The 18,470-nt window shown below is 48.8% G+C and overlaps 4 protein-coding genes across 6 annotated transcripts; 2 read left to right on the top strand and 2 right to left on the bottom strand.

Moving 5' to 3' along the window:
* The first annotated feature begins 90 nt into the window (after positions 1–90).
* On the top strand, positions 91–4,071 carry LOC117581545 (chromatin assembly factor 1 subunit A). The gene is made up of 3 exons (XM_034268860.1): positions 91–2,364; positions 2,429–2,601; positions 2,661–4,071. The coding sequence occupies exons 1-3, from the start codon at positions 186–188 to the stop codon at positions 3,819–3,821; spliced, it is 3,513 nt and encodes a 1,170-aa protein (XP_034124751.1). The 5' UTR covers positions 91–185; the 3' UTR covers positions 3,822–4,071.
* A 794-nt stretch (positions 4,072–4,865) lies between these two features.
* LOC117581546 (DENN domain-containing protein Crag) lies at positions 4,866–14,994 on the bottom strand. Of its 3 annotated transcripts, XM_034268863.1 has the most exons (13): positions 14,507–14,994; positions 13,025–13,376; positions 12,417–12,963; positions 12,201–12,351; positions 11,652–12,137; positions 11,285–11,584; positions 9,683–11,157; positions 9,308–9,628; positions 8,906–8,986; positions 7,406–7,850; positions 6,907–7,347; positions 6,650–6,834; positions 4,866–6,585 (listed from the first exon to the last, which is right to left on the bottom strand). In XM_034268863.1, exons 2-13 carry the CDS (start codon positions 13,323–13,325, stop codon positions 6,267–6,269), a joined length of 5,052 nt encoding a protein of 1,683 aa, XP_034124754.1. In that variant the 5' UTR covers positions 13,326–13,376; positions 14,507–14,994; the 3' UTR covers positions 4,866–6,266. The 3 variants fall into 3 exon arrangements, with proteins under 3 accessions (XP_034124754.1, XP_034124752.1, XP_034124753.1); XM_034268861.1 differs by lacking the exons at positions 8,906–8,986; positions 11,285–11,584; positions 11,652–12,137; ... (2 more) ...; positions 13,025–13,376; positions 14,507–14,994 and having other exon boundaries at positions 9,683–11,172; XM_034268862.1 differs by lacking the exons at positions 8,906–8,986; positions 11,285–11,584; positions 11,652–12,137; ... (2 more) ...; positions 13,025–13,376; positions 14,507–14,994 and having other exon boundaries at positions 7,406–7,621; positions 9,514–9,628; positions 9,683–11,172.
* A 709-nt stretch (positions 14,995–15,703) lies between these two features.
* LOC117580731 (TM2 domain-containing protein CG11103-like) lies at positions 15,704–16,588 on the bottom strand. Its single transcript, XM_034267401.1, has one exon. It carries the CDS (start codon positions 16,447–16,449, stop codon positions 15,790–15,792), a length of 660 nt encoding a protein of 219 aa, XP_034123292.1. The 5' UTR covers positions 16,450–16,588; the 3' UTR covers positions 15,704–15,789.
* A 327-nt stretch (positions 16,589–16,915) lies between these two features.
* On the top strand, positions 16,916–17,683 carry LOC117580838 (gametocyte-specific factor 1 homolog). Its single transcript, XM_034267577.1, has 2 exons — positions 16,916–17,168; positions 17,237–17,683. Exons 1-2 carry the CDS (start codon positions 16,974–16,976, stop codon positions 17,507–17,509), a joined length of 468 nt encoding a protein of 155 aa, XP_034123468.1. The 5' UTR covers positions 16,916–16,973; the 3' UTR covers positions 17,510–17,683.
* The last annotated feature ends 787 nt before the right edge of the window (positions 17,684–18,470 follow it).

The following is an 18,470-nucleotide window of genomic DNA, read 5'->3' as shown; positions in this document are numbered from 1 at the left end:
TTCATCGGCCAGCATGATCGTTTTTTTTCCCCTGGGTATATTTCGGTATATTTTGATGATTCTGGCGGTATATCGTATAGACAAGTCCGCGGTCACACTGATCACTTGTATATTTTTCCCGCGTTTTCCAGAAAAAAATAAACTAAGGAAAGCGTCAAAATTGTGCATTAAAAAAACGCTTGAATATGCCCGCCGGCACTATCCAAACACCAAGCAGTAAAACAAATACCAAAGATGCAATTCAGAAATCAGCGGACCGCACTTGCACCACTGGCAGCGGTGGCAAGAAGCTCGTGCAAACACGCCTCCCCTTCAAGCTGATTACTCCGGTTGCATCAACAGCAGTAGCAGCAGCAGCCACCGCCACGTCTTCCAGTGCCAGTGCCACAGCCCTGCCTGACTCGGAGGAGTCCCCGGCACAGGAGCCACGCAAGCGCAGGCTCTCGTACAGCGATGAAAAGAGCAGCAGCGATGACACCCCGCAGCTCGATCAGCAGCGGCGCTCCAACAGCAAAGAGAACTTGGCTGTGGGTGTGGGCGTGACTGTAGGAGCTGCTAAGAAGACAAAGATCCTGGAAGTGCTGCCCATGGCCGAGGAAGTCATCGAGCTGGCCGACTCCAGCGATGAAATTGAGGAGCCAAAAGCTTTAGCGACACCGCCAGCTGCTGCGAAGATTCAGCGTAAGCCAAAGGCCAAGCCCAGGCACAGGGAAAAGGCCACGCCATCGCCGATACAAATCAAGCTGCCGCTGCTGAGCAAACGTGCCTCGAAGCGTCGCAAGTCCGCGAAGATTCCAGAAAAGGCAACACTGAAGGAGGAGGAGGAGGATGTGGGCCACCCCGAAGAGACGACAGGCAGCGACAACGAGCCGAATGATGAGGAGGAAGTCAGTGCCGAGAAGCTGTATCCACTCAAGCGGCTGAAAGTGGTGCTGCCCAAAGGCAAAAAGACTGCAAGAAAGGGCAAGGAGACAAAGGAGACAAACGAAGAGAAAACCAAGGAGGAGGTGCTCAATGCTGTGGAAAAGATCACGGCAGAGGTGCAACAAACTGTGCAAGAGATAACGAAGGAGAAAGAGATCGAGGAGCAGAAAATCAAAGGGGAGAAGGCAGCACAAACATTGACCAGCGGGAAGAAGGGAGAGCAGCCAAAGGCCGACAAGCAAAAGTCACCAAGGGCCAAGAAACAGGAAGGAAAACGCACAAAAGCAGAGGCAGAGTTGAGCGCCACAAGAGAGGACACCAAGCTGCAGGAGGATGTGGGCTGCTTGTTGGAGCAGCACAGCCAGAACGAGGAACAGCAGACGACAGTTGAGCAAACAGAGGAAACAAAGCTAGTCCAGGACGATTCCCCCGACGATGATGATGTGATGATGCTCACGAGCAGCGACAGCGAGCATGAGCGGTCCGATCAGTCCAGCACCGATCACGAGATGGAGGTGGACACTGACGCACCCGACAGGCAGTCAGTGGGTGGCAAGGAGAAGGCCAGTACAAGAAGGAGAAGCGTGCATGATGTGGCCGGCGGCCAGGCTGATGGCGAGCTGAAGGGCAAGGGCCAGGCGCTGACGGCCAAGCAGCAGCGACTGTTCGAGCAGCGGCGCAAGGCGCGCGAGGAGAAGGAGCACAAGCTGCAGGAGGAGCGCCGCCTCAAGCAGCAGGAGAAGGAGCAGCGCGAGCAGCTGCGCAAGGTGGAGCGCGACCAGAAGGAGGAGCTGCGGCGCAAGGAGCGCGACGAGAAGGAGGAGCAGCGGCGCAAGGAGCGCGAGGAGAAGGAGCGCAAGCGCCAGGCCGAGGTCGACTCGAAGAACGAGGAGAAGCGCAAGCGCAACGAGGCCAAGGAGGAGGTGCAGCGCAAGCGGGACGAGGAGAAGCGCCGCAAGGAGCTCGAGAAGGAGGAGGCCGAGCAGAAGAAGAAACGCGCCGCCGAATCCTTCACCAAATTCTTTGTCCAGAAGCTGCCCAAGGGCGCCGGCTCTGGTTCGGGTCCGGGGCTGGACGCCTCCGCCACGCTGGAGCTGGAACAGAGCAGCTGCGACAGCACCAAGATGAGCTGCCCGTCGCTGGCCTTTCGTCCCTTTCAGGTCAAGGACGACATGCTGCTGGCGCCCATCGTGCGCACCTCGCTCGGCGGCCAGCAGCGCTCCCAGCTGGATGGCCTCTTCCGCGAACGCAGCGAGGATGCTTCGGAGGAGGAGGAGGAGGAACCCGAGGACATTCGACGCCGCAAGCGACCCAACCGCAACCAGCTTTACCTGTCGGAACTGGCCAAGGGCACACGCCAGCCGCTCAAGATGCAGCGCGACGTGCGGCTGCATCGGCGCACCAAGGAGGAGGAGAGCGAGGAGGAGGTCCAGGTGATAGGTAGGCACTCAATCAACTCAATCTTGCAACGATTCCCTGTAGCAATTCTCTGCATTCTCTCCAGATGACCTGACCACTGCCGGCACGCCCATTGAGCAGGAGGAGCAGGCCAAGCAGATGCCCAGAATGAGGGCCAAGTATTTGCAGTTTGCCGACAATCGTCGTCCGGCGTACTACGGCACCTGGCGCAAGAAGAGCCAATCCATCTCCGCCCGTCGCCCACTGGCCCAGGACAAGGTGAGTGTGCCACAGGCATCCTGCTGAGCGAGATTGAACCCCGTGCTTCCCGTTTGTAGGTTCACTTTGACTACGAAGTTGACTCGGATTGCGAGTGGGAGGAGGAGGAGCCTGGCGAATCGCTGAGCGCCAGCGAGGATGAGAAGGAGCGCGAGTCCGAGGAGGAGTCCGAAGAGGAGTACAACGAGTGGTATGTCCCCCACGGACATCTCAGTGACGAGGAGCTGCAGCACGATGGCGAAATGGATGACGGGCATACGCGTGAGGCCCAGCAGGCCAAGCTGCAGGTGCTGCAGCAGGAGTTTGCCCAGGAGATGAAGAAGCAAACGAGAAAGATCAAGCCACGACTCTTCGGGCCCATCTGGCTGGACGAGAATGGCAACAAGTCGCCGCTGTGTCCGGCCGTCTTTGCCCAGACCATCGACTCGTACGGCAGCTGGCAACTGGAGCCGGTCAGCATGGAGCCGCCGCCGGAGAAGGTGCGTGAGGCGGCGACTGCCAGCGCACCGGCCAGCCCCCTGCAGCTGGACGAGCGACTGCTGCAGCAGCTGGTGCGGCTGACCCATGGCAATCGGAATGCGAAGGCCTTTCTGATCTCCGAATATCTGGAGTACCTGAAGACACAGACCAGCCAGGAGTCGCAGCAGCTGCCCTCGAAGGCCCTCATTCGCGAGAAGTTCGATGAGCTGGCCACCTGGTCGACCATGGAGCTATCTGCCGCAGATGCTGCAGCGGGCAGCAGCAGTGCCAAGAAATCAAAGAAGCCCAAGAAGCGCCTCTGCTGGATGGTGGGACCCGAGATGCTGGAGAAATTCCAACTGGCCGAGCTGTCGTTGCAGAATCAATGGGAGTACACGCTGACGCCCAAGATCACTGAAGCGGAGCCACAGCATGAGCTCAGCCCACCGGCCGAGCCAGAGCTGCCATCTAAGGAGGCCAAGGAGTCGCCAGTGGCCCCAACGGATGCTCCGAGCATGTCCAGCACACCGACGCAGCAGGTGGCCACCAAGAAGCGCATCGCCCTGATATCCGGGCCACGGGAACTGTCCGGCCCCGTGGCCTCGAAGAATGGCCTCATCAGCCAGTTCCTGCGCCGCCAGAGAGATGCGAGTCCCAGCAGCAAACCGGCTCCGAAGGGGAATTCAACCAAAGTCAAAGCCAGTTCGGTGGCGGCGGCAACGGCGGAGGAGGCTGCAGAGGTGGTGCTGCTCTCCGACTAATAATCCTTTAAGTAATCCTTTCACACGACAACTGGCCACATATCCTCCTAGAATTATGAACTCTTTTTATTTGTTTGTTTATAACTTATACATATTCCTGTAATGTTGCCCCGATGTACGTTTTACTTGTATATCCTTCTCCGCCGACTTCCCACTCTCTTTCTCTCTTTTCCACTCTCTGTTCTTCCTTCTGGCTTTAACTCAGCTGTAGATCTGTTGCGTGAAATAAATGGTTCACTGGTAGATCAAACGATGCTGTCGAATCATCTAGCACATACATAAGGATAAATATAAGCAATTGCTAACTAGAATTATTCCTCGTATATTCGCTTGCAATAAAATAAATTTTGGTTTATCATTTTACTTTACGATTTTCGATTTATGCGTGCAACTTTATTGTGAATAGGGCCTGCCGCTCACGTACACGTGCATTGCAGTTATTTCTACCAATACCAGTGCATTGCAATGTTCCGTTTTGCGGCGCATGAATGCATTTGCTTGCCGAGCCCTGCTCTATTGTGATCTATCGATCTATTGTCACTCTCTTCTTTTTCCGTGTGTTCTGCCAGCAGCTGACAAAACCTGAAATCAATAACGTTGCTTCTCGAACAAACTTAATTGAAATGCAAAACAATTTGGATCATTTTTAAAACTTTTTTGTTTATTCTTTTTGCCATTTTCATGTTGCTTTTTTTTTTGTTGTTGTGTGTTTTTTGTTTGCTTTTTTTTATATAATTATTAAATATACAATTAGTTAAGATGCCCGACAAAAAAAGTTATTGTGGCTGAAATATATATATGCATATGTATCTATAAGTGAGTGGGTGTATGTGTGTGTGTGTGTGTGTACCTGCTTCTCTGTTCTCTGTCCTCTGTCTGTTTTTTGTCTTTCCGTGTCTGTTGCTGGTGTTCTTTTTGTTTTGTTTTTAAAAACCTTGGACTGTTGTAACAATCCATCTAAATTGATTTACGATTTTGTTCATAAATTATTGCTAGTGTTTTAATCGTTGTTTATTTGTTTCCTTTACATTTTGTCTTTTCCCTAAATTATAGTAGAATACCAATACCAATCCATTCCCACATACATAATGTACCCCGTCTACCCATTTAAACCGTAGCCAAAAAGTTCGCTAAGCTAACTAAAAGACTCGACTCGAGAGCATTGTGAGGGAATGGGTTATTTTTAAAATAACTGGAGAGGGGCGGGGGATGGGGGTATGCAAGCCAGATTGTGGACTGGGTAGTGCTGTAGGCCAGTGGACTGTGTGGGTGGAGAGGGCGAGGGCTGTCTCACAATGCTTCTAATGATATAAAAGATCACACACATGCGTACAAATAGACAAATCTAATGTATGTATATTCCAGAAACACACACACTAGCTGATGTATCGTTATCGTTATTGTTATCGTTATCGTTATATTATATATAATAAGGCAAATATGACGAGGGTCGAGAGTTTGAATCATGTAAATGTGAGGAAAACACTTATCCAAGTTAGGTTCTTCAGTTGTTGTGTGGTTTGTTATGGAACAGAGTACTACAGTACTACATACAGTGCGTTTCAGAGATGTAAGGCAATTCAGGCATCAAAATTACTTAAAACACATAAAAACATTTAACTCATACTCGTGCCTACAGCCACCAAACAAAAAAATGAAGTTCAAGTATGGATCTCAGACATGGGCAGACAACCACCCAAGGAGTTGCCGTTGTAAGGATCCCATGGTTTGGTACAACCCCACCCATGATAACTATGTTTAGCTAACGATTGACTTATTCCTGCAGTTATATCCAGCGAGTCAAGAGGGCTTAATCCTCAAGCAGATAGGAGACGAATTGGATCCTACTATTGTATCCAATAATTGAAAATTAAAAGAAAAAAGTATTCAAATATGGGTCACGAAACGCACTGTAAACGAGTGTGTAGTGTGTGTGTGTGTGTGTATTGTCACAGAAACCAGTCGATTTTGGGATGGACCACACAGGCAGACACAGACACAGACGCACCCACAAGCTATTGGCTAATGCTGCCTGTGGCTGTTGCTGCTGATACCATCGTTAAAAGTGCAACGAAAATGTCAATTTAAGTACTTACAAATTATGTTCAGAAAAAGTAGATGTGTGTTTATGTGTGTGTGTGTGTTAGTGTTTATGTCGTGTGTCTGTCTGTCTGTATGATAAGCGTTTTCTTGTTGTCAAAAGTTACTCTTCTTTCAAATTGTTTATGTTTTTAGTTGTTGTTTTTTGGTCGTCTTATTCTTTCAGGACTCTTCATCTGTATCTCCATCACCATCACCGTCCCCGTCCTCTTCCTCTGCATCTGCATCTCCGTCTCGATCTTCGTCCGTTTTCTCATCACTCAAATCCGAAGTGGAATCGGGATCGGAATCTAGATCGGGATCGTGATCGGAATCGGAGGCAGTACAGCCGCCATCCCGAGTGCGTCAGGGCAGCAGCAAGGGTCGGAAGTACGCCCGACAGAAGATCGTTGAGGCCGAGGGCGGCAGATCCTGATTGCGGTAATACATATTACATTCGCGCTCCGTCAGCTTATCGAAAACGGACGCGTACTCGCGATGGAATGTTGCCAAATCGACATTCGAGCGACCGATGACCGTGAGGGCCAGAAATAGTATATCCCGATAGAAGGAATGCGAACGCTCCACACCATTGCTCTTCAACTTGTGCCGCTCGTTGGCCAGACGCTTCAAGGGAGTGGCCAGATCATTGCATCGTATGGCCGAAATGATTTGCTGAATGACACTGAAATGGACAGAAATGTTTAATGATACTCCGTGGCGGATGCGAGGCATGGGCATGGACATACTTCTTGTTGAGCTGCGCCTGATCGGTGAGCAGTGCCTTGATCAGTGGACTCGTTGGCTGCGTCTCCCTGTACAGTATATACATGGGCGGGCCACTGGTCTCGCTGTGCAAATTGAGATTGTCCCACAAGCACTGAATGTGCACCGTCTTCACCTTGCTGAGCGGATCCAATTGCTCCTTATCGGTCTGCCCAAAAGAAAAAGAAACATATTGAAATAGAACTCGGCATGGCAGGGGTTAACTCAATCGATCACTTACCGGCACAGGCAGACACAGCTCGGGCAGATGGGTCTTGCTTTCGATGCGCTCCATTAGCCAGAGCAGATTCCAATAGATAATGGGATGCTCGTCCACAAACTCGGGCTTGATCAGCGCCATATCACCCTCCTGCGTGAGTATATTCTCCAGCTCCTTGCGCAGCACCAAAGGATTTAGATACGGCACGGTTAAGCTGCTCTTAAGGCTGCCATTTCCATTCGCCTGCTCTTCGCTGGACTCCTCATCCACCACGCGCACTATCTCAACGCTGAGGAAGGGTACGGTGAGCTTGTTGCAGGCATGGCAGGTGGTATTCAAATTGGAATCCTCTGCCGTCCAGCCGCTCATGATCTCCTCATCGTAGACCAGCACCGAGCAGTTGTGGCATTGCGAGCATGTCGTCAATTGGATGAGCACATCGCAATCCCGCTCCATGGAACCCTAAAAAGAAAGAGGGGGAATTATTATTTAATGCGGCAGCAATGCAGCCGGAACTTACCTCTGTCATGGGACTGTACAGATTGTCGGGCAGGGCCGGAAACGCGTGCATGTGCAGGGCACCGCTGGAGCTGTTCTCGCCGAGGGGCACCAGATTGTTGTAGCTGGATTTGCGCGATTCACTTAGCCTGCCCCAGGGATCCAGGTCGCTGGAGACGCGCCTCAGTTTACCCTCTTCGAGGCCCGCACTGCCGGCAGCGTCATGCTCCTCCTGCTCGTTCTGCTGCTGATGCGCACTATGATGGGGATGATGATGATGGTGGTGGTGGTGCGGATGGTGGGGCAGGGCATGTTGGTGGCCATTGTTCGTTTTCGTTGGCGTCGAATTGGCCGATATAGCGCCCTTGATTTCGTCAAACTTCTTGGTCAGCGAATTGGCCGCATACTTGATGCTACTCAGCGATCCCTGAATCAATTCGTTGGACTTCCTTCCCGTCAGACTGGGACTGTTGTTGGTTAATAAAGTGGATACATTGGGCATTAGTTAACACTCTTTCTACACACAAAAATTAGATTTGCAGATTTACAAGATACAACAGATACAACGGAAAAATGTATTTTGCTGCTGCCTGCTGCAGTGGCTGATCTGCTGTGGATCGCATGCTGCTAGGAATGGGTTCCACTCTCGATTAGCCACTGCAGGCGGCAGCGGCAGCTGTTATGGTAGTGCGGTGGTGGTGGTGGTGGTGCGGCTGGATTTTGGTTGATTTACATACGCTGATGTATGGATGTTGTGGATGCTATTATGCGTGAGTGTATGTGTGTGTTTGTGTGTGGCTTTTATCAAACCTTGAATTGCCCGCCACCAACGAGGGTTTTTGTTTCATAGGGGACCATAAACCATTATTATTTGTAACCAGAACCAGGAACCAAAACCAAATGCGAATGCAAAACTCTGTGAACAGCATTTCGAGAGTGTTGTGTCACACTAAAACAAAAATTATTAGCTTCTGTGTGTGTGTGTGTTGTCTGCTGTGTGTATATGCTGCGATCCACGAAAGCATAATTATTTCAATATGCAAATTATGAGTTATATTAAGTCAAGAAATTCCTAGCTTAGACTCCAAGTGGATCTTGTGGAATGTAAGTCAAAATATATGTTTAATTTAATTTTAATTGAAATCACTTGGGAGTGCAAGTAGAACATAAAAATAATCGGTAGATTCTAAGTGGAACTTGCGGAATGAAAGTCAAAACATAGTTCAATTAAATGTTGCACTTAAATCACTTGGGAATGCAAACACTTTCTTGCAATAAGCAACTAGAATACACAAGCAAAACGTATGAAAATTTTAACTTGAAACTTTGAGGAGAAAGAACTCCAAAGTAGCTTCCAAGTGAAGCTTGTGGAATACAGCACATACGCACATCCAAATATATATTGTTTTTTCTTTTCATTGTGTGTGTGTGTGTGTGTGTGTGTGTGTGTATATGTGTGTGTGTGTAAAATATCTAACATCTTTTGATGGCACAATCAATAAAAGGGATTTCTTTCACTTACCTTATGCTCGATATATTTTCTATTATATTGGCGGGCAATTTCAAGTCTTTCTTAAGGGACAATCGTGCGGGTGAGTAACGTCTACGATATATATCGGTATATATAAGTAAAATTGAAGATCAAAATCAAAAACAAAACTCAAAAAAATAATAAAACAGAAAGATATGGCACAGAAAGAGATAGAATATAGAGTGGAGAGTGAGTGAAACAGAGATGGAAATAGGGGGAAATGCAAAAGAAATAATCATGTGTGATAGTGGAGTGTATGTGGAATGCATGTGGATCGTGGTACTTGAGATGAGCAATGTGGATCACAACAACTTCAAAGAATAAAAATTTATAGGGAAAGTAGAGGCAAAGTGAGAGCGAGAGGCAGGAGGGGACCCCCCGATGTTTGGTTACCCGAATGTAAACTTCAGCGATGACCCGATATTGGCCAGGCTGTGGGTCACCCCACTGCTTGCCACCGGCATCGTCTCCGATCGATGCATGCTCTTGCCGATCTGCGTGGACTCATCGAAGGTGGCACTGCGCTGTCCCCTGAACAGGATGGGCTTGTCGCTGTATATGTTGCCATCAGGCTGCGTTTGCGATTGCGATTGTGTCTCCTGCTCCTGCGCCAGTCCTTCCTGCTTCTGCTGTGTGGGTGTGCTCGTGGAGGAGTCCTCCTCGTTGAGGGCACCCAGCGGATCATTCTGAGTCACTGGCGTACGTGGAGATATTCTGTGGGACACGGAATTAATTATATGATCACTGATAATCCTCTCCAGCACTCACTTGGTGGGACTCTGCACACGCTGGTGCTGCCCCTTCTGGGCACCCGAAATACACTCATCATCATCCTCGTCATCATCGTCGTCGTCGTCCTCCTCCTCCTCCTCATCGGCCTCGTAGTCACCGCCAGTGTAATGGAGATCATCCACCACCGATTCGGATAGCTTTTGCGGGGTGATTGGTGAGGCGGCTGTATACTCTTCGTCCTCCTCCTCTTCCTCGTCGTCACCGCCACCGATCTGCATAATCTGCTTACGCACTGGCTGCTGCGGCTGTTGCAGAGCCTTGGCCAGAATCTCGGTGTCGCCGCCATAGGTAGGCGTGTGCGGTGCACTCGGCTCTCCGGACGTGATGAGCAGTCCGGCAGCACTGTTGACGACATCCTCGGCGGGCAGTGGTTCGCTGGCTCCGCCTGCCACCGTCTGGCGCACAATGCTGCCCAGTTTATTTCTCAGGCGATCGAAGGCGGCAAAGTCGAGCAGGCCGCCGTGAGTGTCGCCCGAGGAGGAGGCGAGACTGGTGCGCGACTGCCCGTCGACCGTCTCCAAGGTGCTCAGGTTGTGGTCGTGCGAGGCGCTCAAAGACTTGCACACCTTGGAGGCGGCACGACGCTTGCCCGCGCGTCGAAACTGTGCGGCGCCCAGGACCACGTTCTTGATGCGATTCCAGCGTATCTGGCTGAGGGTGGTGCTGTCGCTGGGCCACGTGGACTCCAGGACGCATCGATTGTAGAAGCCATAGGTGAGGGCATTGGGCTGGACGCCCGACCGCTTCATCAGATAGTGCAGGCGAACGGCCAGCACCGGAAGATTGTGGATGCCACACAGCTGCATCATGATGCGGTAGCAGAACTCATCGCAGGTGATCTTCAGCTTGCTGGCCCGCACCAGCACATCGTAGGCGGCGCGTAGGATGTCGTGCTCCTTGCCGGCATGCCGCGGATCGATCACCATCGAGGGCAGAATGAGGAAGTACAGCGAGTAGCAGGTGGCCAGCAGATACTTGGACCACGCCTCCGGATGCTGCTGACACCGGCTGGCCATCTTCTGCGACAGCTTCACCTCGTGCTTGGTGCGGCGCGCAATCGGTGAGCCCGGCGACAGCGAAGCGTTCAGCTGCAGCTGCAGAATCTTGGACATGGCCGTCTTCCTGCTCGTCTGCAGCAGCTCCGGCTGCAGCGTAAAGTTCTTGTAGGTGTAGGTGTACGCACCCGCCCCATTGATCGAAGCTGTTCCCGCTGCCGATGCTGCGGTCACGCTGTCTGGAGGGAATATGTACTTGGTGCGCTCGCTGCTCTGGCCCGTGTCCCAGTCCACCAAGTGCAGCTGCGCGGGCGTCTCATCGTAGTTGCCCACCTTCTCGGCGCACTCGTCGAAGAAACTCAATCCATGGTCACCATCCGACACGAACGAACGCTCCTCAATGAAGCGTATAAACATTTGCGTTTTCATCATTAGCTCGAAGAATTTCTGATGCGACTACAAAGAGAGATTCAAATATTAAGAGTCAGAATTCATTTGATTCCCCCCCCCCCCCCCCCCCCCCCCCACACCCTCTCCCCCCTCCTCCTCTCCCCCCCACCGCCACCCCCGCCAAACAACCAACTCCCATGCGACTGGCAGCCCCACGCGACTGGCACGGCCGANCCGATGGGGCCTTTGATATGGGCACCAAATAGTCCCGATATCCGCGCAATATCGATGCCATGAACAGCAGAAATGCCTCCTGAATGCGCTGCTCCAGCACCAGTTCCCGCTTCCGCTTGCGTATGTCACGATCCAGGCTGTTGGTGGAGTCATTGCTGATGGGCTTGGCATTCTCCAGTTCGGTGAGCGTCTGCCGGAGCAGTCGAGCGGCACGTTTCGGCAGCAGTTTCGGCGACAAATGACGCTGTGATTCGCACAACTGCAAAGTGGAGACACAAATGTTGAGTACAAGTAAAATGTTTGTGCGAAAAATAACTCATTCATACGCTGATATTATTGGTATCCAGATCAATGCAGGTGACATCCGTGGGCGGCTCGTAGAGGTCGAAGAAGCGCGAGTCGACTCCAATCAGATACGGCAGCGGTGCATGCAGCACTTCGGCCAGCCCTAGGGGACACAGCGGTATGTAGGGGCACTGCCACTTGAAGGGGAAGAGCAGCGAGACAATGGCCTCGGCCACAGCCGTCAGCGTGGCCGGTCGAAGCGAATGTATGAGTATCTTCTGCTCGGTGAGGGCCAACAGCAGCACATGCAGACAATTGTCGGTGCCCAGATTCTGGAGCAGCATGTGAAAGCCAGCGCCACTGCGCGGCAAAGGCGAATCCTCCGGCTGGGTAAGCAATATTCGATCATTCGACTCGCTAGACAGCTGCAGATGTATGCTCGGTGCCGGAAAGGGCACCTCATCCAGCAGTTGGGTAATGTAACGCTCCACGGGTATGGGTATATTGACGCCATACAAAACCATACGCTGCAAAAGTGCAAAGATTAATTCACTAAGCAACAGCTGGGCCATCGATCGATTATCGCTTACATGCAGATACTTGAGCCATTTGTCAAAGGTGTCGCCAAAGGGATGATGCGACAGCACGCAGATCGCCTTGATCATGTGCAGCGAATGCTGTGCGCCAAATTCCTCATCCCAGCCGAGCTGTTCCCGCTGCTCTGCGGACAGTTGGGACTCACTGAAGGAACACAGAAACATCAGCAAAGAACGAAATTTGAAATGAAACCCGCTTGGAGAACTCACTCGTAATCCTCGTAGAAGGTAAGGGCCGAGCCGTAGACCTTGTAGGTGCCATCGCTGACGGTCAACACGAATGTGCTGAAGACCGGACTGATGGGCTTGCGCTTCTCGGAGCCATTGACATGGGGCCAGGCCTCGAGGGAGGCGCCCATGGGCAGGCAGAAGAGCGGCACGCTGGGGCACAAGTTGAGGGGGAAATCGTTGTGATCGACTGTGGGATAGCGCAGCAGAATTTCCGGCTTGTAGCTGATGTGCTTCGGTCGGTACATGGACTTCTTGTAGCACAGATAAACGTCGCTGCCCACGTAGCCCTTGTTCAGGGTCTTATAGATCAGGCAGAAGGCGTGCGGCGCCCGCTCTCCCTTGCTCTGGACGATGACGCAGAGTTCGGTTACCACCAGCTCATTGCAGGGCATTTCGCCGCGTGCCCGACGATACGTGAGGAAGGTCTTGGCCGAAGAGTTGTTCACATTGGCCACACGACCGCCCGGTGTCTCGGCCACAATCTCGGCATCCGACATGATACGTTCGTGGCCATCGTAGAGGACACCTAAAGCAGAGAAAGAGTGAGAAATGGCTTGAGCACTGTGTGTCTCTCTGGGGAAACCCACCTATGTCAACCAGTGGTGGGCGATCCTTGCCACGCCGAAAGTATATATAACATTCAGTGGTGCGAACAGAGCCATGATTGAGGTTCGCCGGCAGGCCTGTGGGCGTCTGTTCGAGCAGCTCATAGCCCTCGGGCACCTCCTCGCCCAGCAGCGGAAAGAAGACGCCAATGTCTGTGATGGGCTCAATGGTGCTGGCCGCCCTCAGTCGTCCCGAATCATTGAATATGTTCTCCTGCAGCAGCTGTGGCTGCTCTGGCATTCCAGCCACCACAAAGTAGTCGGCAATGCGTTTCTCCTCCATGGTCGTTGTCGTCTACACTTCACAGGCAATGGTCGCCGCCGCTGCCAGAAACTGCCAAAGCAAAGACAAGACCAAAAATTGGTTGGGTTAATGCTTCTCAAACGAAATAAAATGGATAGCAGATAAGATAAGAGCGAAAATACAGAAAAATAAAAGAAGAACGAGAGATACAGTGGCGAAGGCTCTGGTTCGAATACTGGTTCGATTATTAATTAACTTCAGTTGCTATCTGTGCGTTCTCGAATGAAGGAAGGAACTTCTGGGTGTGCAAACTCGACAACTGCCTCGAAGCTAAAGCTTCAGTTTCTGATGAAAGAATGCTATCGCCTGCCCACTTGGAGTTGAGAACATTTTCTTCCAGAGAATATGTGACTCAAAAACATATATCAAATGTGCACAAATATTTGACTTAGGGGGAAATGTTAATGTAAGCCGCCAGCCGCCACANCCCCAACGTCTCGCATGGCGCAAATACTTTGTTTACATTGTAACGTACATGCATACATACATACATACATACATTTTACATACATTTTATACAGCTGCTGGTACGCTGATAAACTTGAATTCGAATTAAAAGTATATATGTATGCATGTATGTACGCACGCACACACACACACACACGCACACGTACTGCATGTAGCTGTGATGGAATCCTAATTTAGTTGGGGGCAATGAATTGGACTTTGTGTCTGGCTTTGCCGTTCCACACTATTTCTATATGTTTTATTGTTCGGTTACCCAACAACAACAACAACATTGAACAATGCAGCATAAAACAATTCTTCCGCATGAACCGAACCTAGAATACCCCCTCCCCCAGGCACATACAAAGGGGTTTCAGATTGAATTGAAATTCCTGAGGCGATTCCGAATGCCATGTAGGGACGGGACAGATCGGACAGGCGGAGAGAAGAGAATGCCTGGCAAAAATCAAAACCCAACATACCCTCTCTCGTACAGGGTGTATTGGATTGGAAGAAACAAGTTCCGCACGATGATTCAACTTCCTCCGCTTCCGCTGGCGGTATTCAATGGCGGGGCACACTCGACAACACTCATTTTTGTTTTCTGCTTTTTTGGGCCTTTTGTTTGTGTTGATTTGCCGATGCGTTGTTTTGTTTATGGGAATGACAGCCGCTGCTGCAGCCACAAGAGGCAGGCGACAGGTTAGACTTACGACAAGGCTGGCAGTGGGGTTCCGTTCCTGTTTTTCCTCCGGCTTCGCGACTGTGTGGCCTTCGAGGAGTTGCTGCTGTTGCTTGTTGTTTGCCTTGGATTGCAATTGTCGCTTGTCGCTTTTATAATTATTATTTTTGTTGTTGGTTGTTGCTTTGCCTTATTCCACTTCTTCACACTACGTTAATTTCCACACACCAACAGAGCACAACACAACACACACACACACACTCACGCGCGCACACGAACACATATGAAGTGCTTTGGGGCTGCCTACTTGAGAGTTTTCTTTTACATCATTTTCGTAATGCTCCCGTTTCGACGCAATTCCGGTATCCAAGTGTTTTCCAGTAGCGTCGCGTCGTTACACACACTTTTTACTTCAATCGTTACGTCCACTTTTACATATACAAAGTTCTACTATAATTTAATCTACGTGTGTATGGCAAAAATAATAAAAAAAAACCAGTTCCATTGTGAATTGTTCGGTCAATATTGTGAATGGGCAACTCTGTCATATCGTGAATTGGCAATAAGGAAATTTGCACCGAATTTCCCCTTGTTTTCAAATAGTATGTGAAAATTGCCTCAGAAATATACCGTCCTATGCTCGAATGAAAAAAGATACCGAAATATACCTTCTCATTTTCAGAATATATGTATATTTCGTAAATCCTAAATCATTTTCCTCGATTTTGATATTCGGATTATTATGACAAGATGGCTAGCCCTCTCAGCACTAAACACCTCATTTCATTAGATTCTTCAATTAATTCTCTACTAAATTGGCTACTTTTGATGACTTTCGTTAATTGGATTGTTTACAAATTAACGTTCAAACTAAAAAGGCGAATGTTACGTCATTTGTCCGCTTGTTGCTTGATCTCGATCTTCTCAAAAGAGAAATAAAATTCCCCACGAAAAAGAGATGAATTTCCCTCAGAGGGAATTAGATAAAACAAGCCTATGGTAGTATCGATACCCTATATTCTTCAATATTGTAACTTAAAATGGAATTGGATCGATGGATGGAATAAATTATTGAACTCAACATCGTAGTTTAAATATCCCAAATATTATATTGGTTACATATTATATTATATTATACGGTACGCTGTGGCTCAACATAACTGTAAAGTGAGTCAGGGGAGCAGGAGCAGGGTTGCCTCCCAAAAAAAGAGTTGGTCAACTATCGATATTTGGTTATTTCAAAAATTCTAAACAATGGAATTTATTGTTCTTTCAACTTACTTCTAAAATATCACTCAAATAACGAACGTATATCTAGACATAGGGATTCCAATTGCTGCCATCCTCCGGCAGGAGATTATTGGTAATCAATAAAATGACATCAATTATCCACCAGACGCCCACACCGCCCATTGTCAGCAATTTGCCCACTGCCGTTCCGGTCTGTCCCAGGCAGAAGCGATCCATGCCAAGGAATCCCAGCAGCATGCTGTAGATGAGCGTGGTCACGAAATAGTGATCCGTGTAGCGGACACAGGGAACACCCTCGCGGAAGAAGGTGCGGTTGCCGTAGCAATCGATGTCCGAGTAGACGGTGCACTGGACCTTTGTGTGCTCCACATCTTCGTAGGAGGAGCCGCCGAATCGCAGGCAGCCGTATCCCTTCTCCATCTTGGCCGTGGCATTGTCCCTGTGATCGATGGGATCCTTGCACTCCAGAAAGTCACGCGGCAGGAAGGAGCACAGCACATTCGGTCCCAACGGATGGAATGCCGAGTTGGAGCCGGAGGATGACGATACCGAGGAGGAGCTGGAGCCAAGTTGCGCCTGTACAGGTACCACTGACTGCACGGCCGTGCCGGAGCCCACCGTTTGCGGCTGTTCCTTGTCGCTGCGAGCCTGTATGGCGTCGATGGTTCGGTTTGTTATTAGAAACGAGACTAAAATCCCGTATAAAACAACTCTCTGCTGCATATTTTCCACGAGGCTTTTCAAAGGTGAATTTTTCAAGTTAAGTTATCTTTTGTGGTAGCTTACTAACGTTGCTTTTATGGTATATTGATGTAAACAATTAACTTTTGGTTGTTTAAAACGTCTAGTGATGGGAGTTCTAATCTTTAATCAGCTGTGTAAAACTGCGGATGTTGCCATATCAAAACAAAAAAAAACCGCCTTGCCCGTCGGTAACTAACCAAACAGGTATTTTGGATGGGACATTTCAGTTTCATTCAGACATTCTCAGTTTTCTTTTCCAAATTATTTGCAAAGAAGTCCACAGACAATAGATCCATCAATCGGATACAATTATAGTTTGATTGCTGAGAGTCCTAACTAGCTGTTAAGTAGAATATTAAAATCGAGGAATAGTATTTAATTTTGAAAGTGAGAAGGTGCATTTTGATATATTTCTGACGGTCATGCGGTATATTTGATAGATAAGTCCGCTTTCACACTATTGTTTACCGCCATTTCGTTTGCTTTTTCCAGAAAATTACAAAATGTCGCAAGAGCCCGTGAAAGTAGCACCGTCAGACAAAGATGACATCCTCATCTGTCCGTTTGACGAAGGGCATTCTATTTTGCGTAGTCGTATGGCCGTACACCTGGTCCGCTGCGCCCCCAATCACCACGGCTCCAAGAAGGTCAACTGCCCCTTCAACATTACTCACATTTGTACCATAACCGAGATGAAAGTAAGAGATGTGCATGCATCATTCTATTAAGCAATATAAGAAATTGGCTGTGTTTTTAATCGTATTAGATTCATGTGAACAATTGTCCAAATCGTTCCGCATTCGAGGAATTCGTGAATCCGGATAGATTAACTGCGCCTTGTATGCTCCCTCACGAGATGAAGGGGGAAATCAAGTGCAGTGAGAATTGGGACGACGGGCCGGACGATCCCACGTACAATCCCAGTGCTAATTGCGCAGGAAAATATCTAATTTGTAATCCCCAAGGCAATCCGCCAGCAGTTAGGCGTCAAATTCGGGATATGGAACGTTTGCGCTTCCAGCGAAATAATAAATTCTAAAATAGCTGTAAGCGGTGGCCATTAATCTCGATCTCAAGTAAAAATGTGTCTCGACACAAGTGTTCGAATTTGTGTCCATAGTAATTAAATACTCCAAAATTTACTTGAAATAGTCGAGAATAAACTCACGGACGAGTATGTGCACATGTGTGCATGTACGAATATAAATGCATAGCTGCCTTTTTGCATTTCCTTATCAGCACTTATTTTTGTTTCCATTGAAAACGCTGTCATTTGATTTCTTCTCTTCCTTTTACATCAGATTCGTTTCCCCTTTTCAAAATTTACCGCAATATCGCGTGTGGAGGGGTTGGGCTTCCAACTTACTGGCAACGCTAAAAATTTGGCTTCCTTTAATTCTCTTATGTATTTATTTACATAGTATTCACAGAAGGGCGAATACCCGCCACATTAACACACTCTGATCCAAGCCAGCAACGTAGAGGATACTAAGCGTTTATTTTTTGATGATTATCTTGCAAATTCCTAACATTTGAAGTATCCAATTCCATAACTTACATTATTGCTAGAACGAAGTTAATCAAATTTACAAACAAGATCGCTTAGCGACTATACGCTCTTTCTTGGTTCATGAATTAAAGAATCCATCGAATTGATTATTTCAAGGCTCTGTTGCAGAGCCATCTCAACGAAATTGTGCATGCTATAGATTCCAAAAATGTATTTTGATCGATATATATACATAGAAATGTACATAGAAAACAAATGAAAAGGTTAAAAGCATTTCATCTGAGATAAAGTCAATATCAATATTTAAGAGCAGCTTGGAAGCAGCATTTTAATATTAATTTATGGAAACAGGGTAGACAAAGGACATACTACTTTTTGGCCAGCAACAAGTTGTGAAAATGTGTAAACTTTCACTCCCACTCATGTAGCGTTTTATGCCTATTTTTGGTTCGCTTTTTTAGCTTGATCCTTTTTTTTAAAACAATCCAAA

The sequence above is a fragment of the Drosophila guanche genome, unplaced genomic scaffold (genome assembly GCF_900245975.1).
Source record: "Drosophila guanche unplaced genomic scaffold, DGUA_6, whole genome shotgun sequence".
NCBI classification, from domain to species: Eukaryota; Metazoa; Arthropoda; class Insecta; order Diptera; family Drosophilidae; genus Drosophila; species Drosophila guanche.
This window is presented reverse-complemented; position numbering and strand designations above follow the sequence as displayed.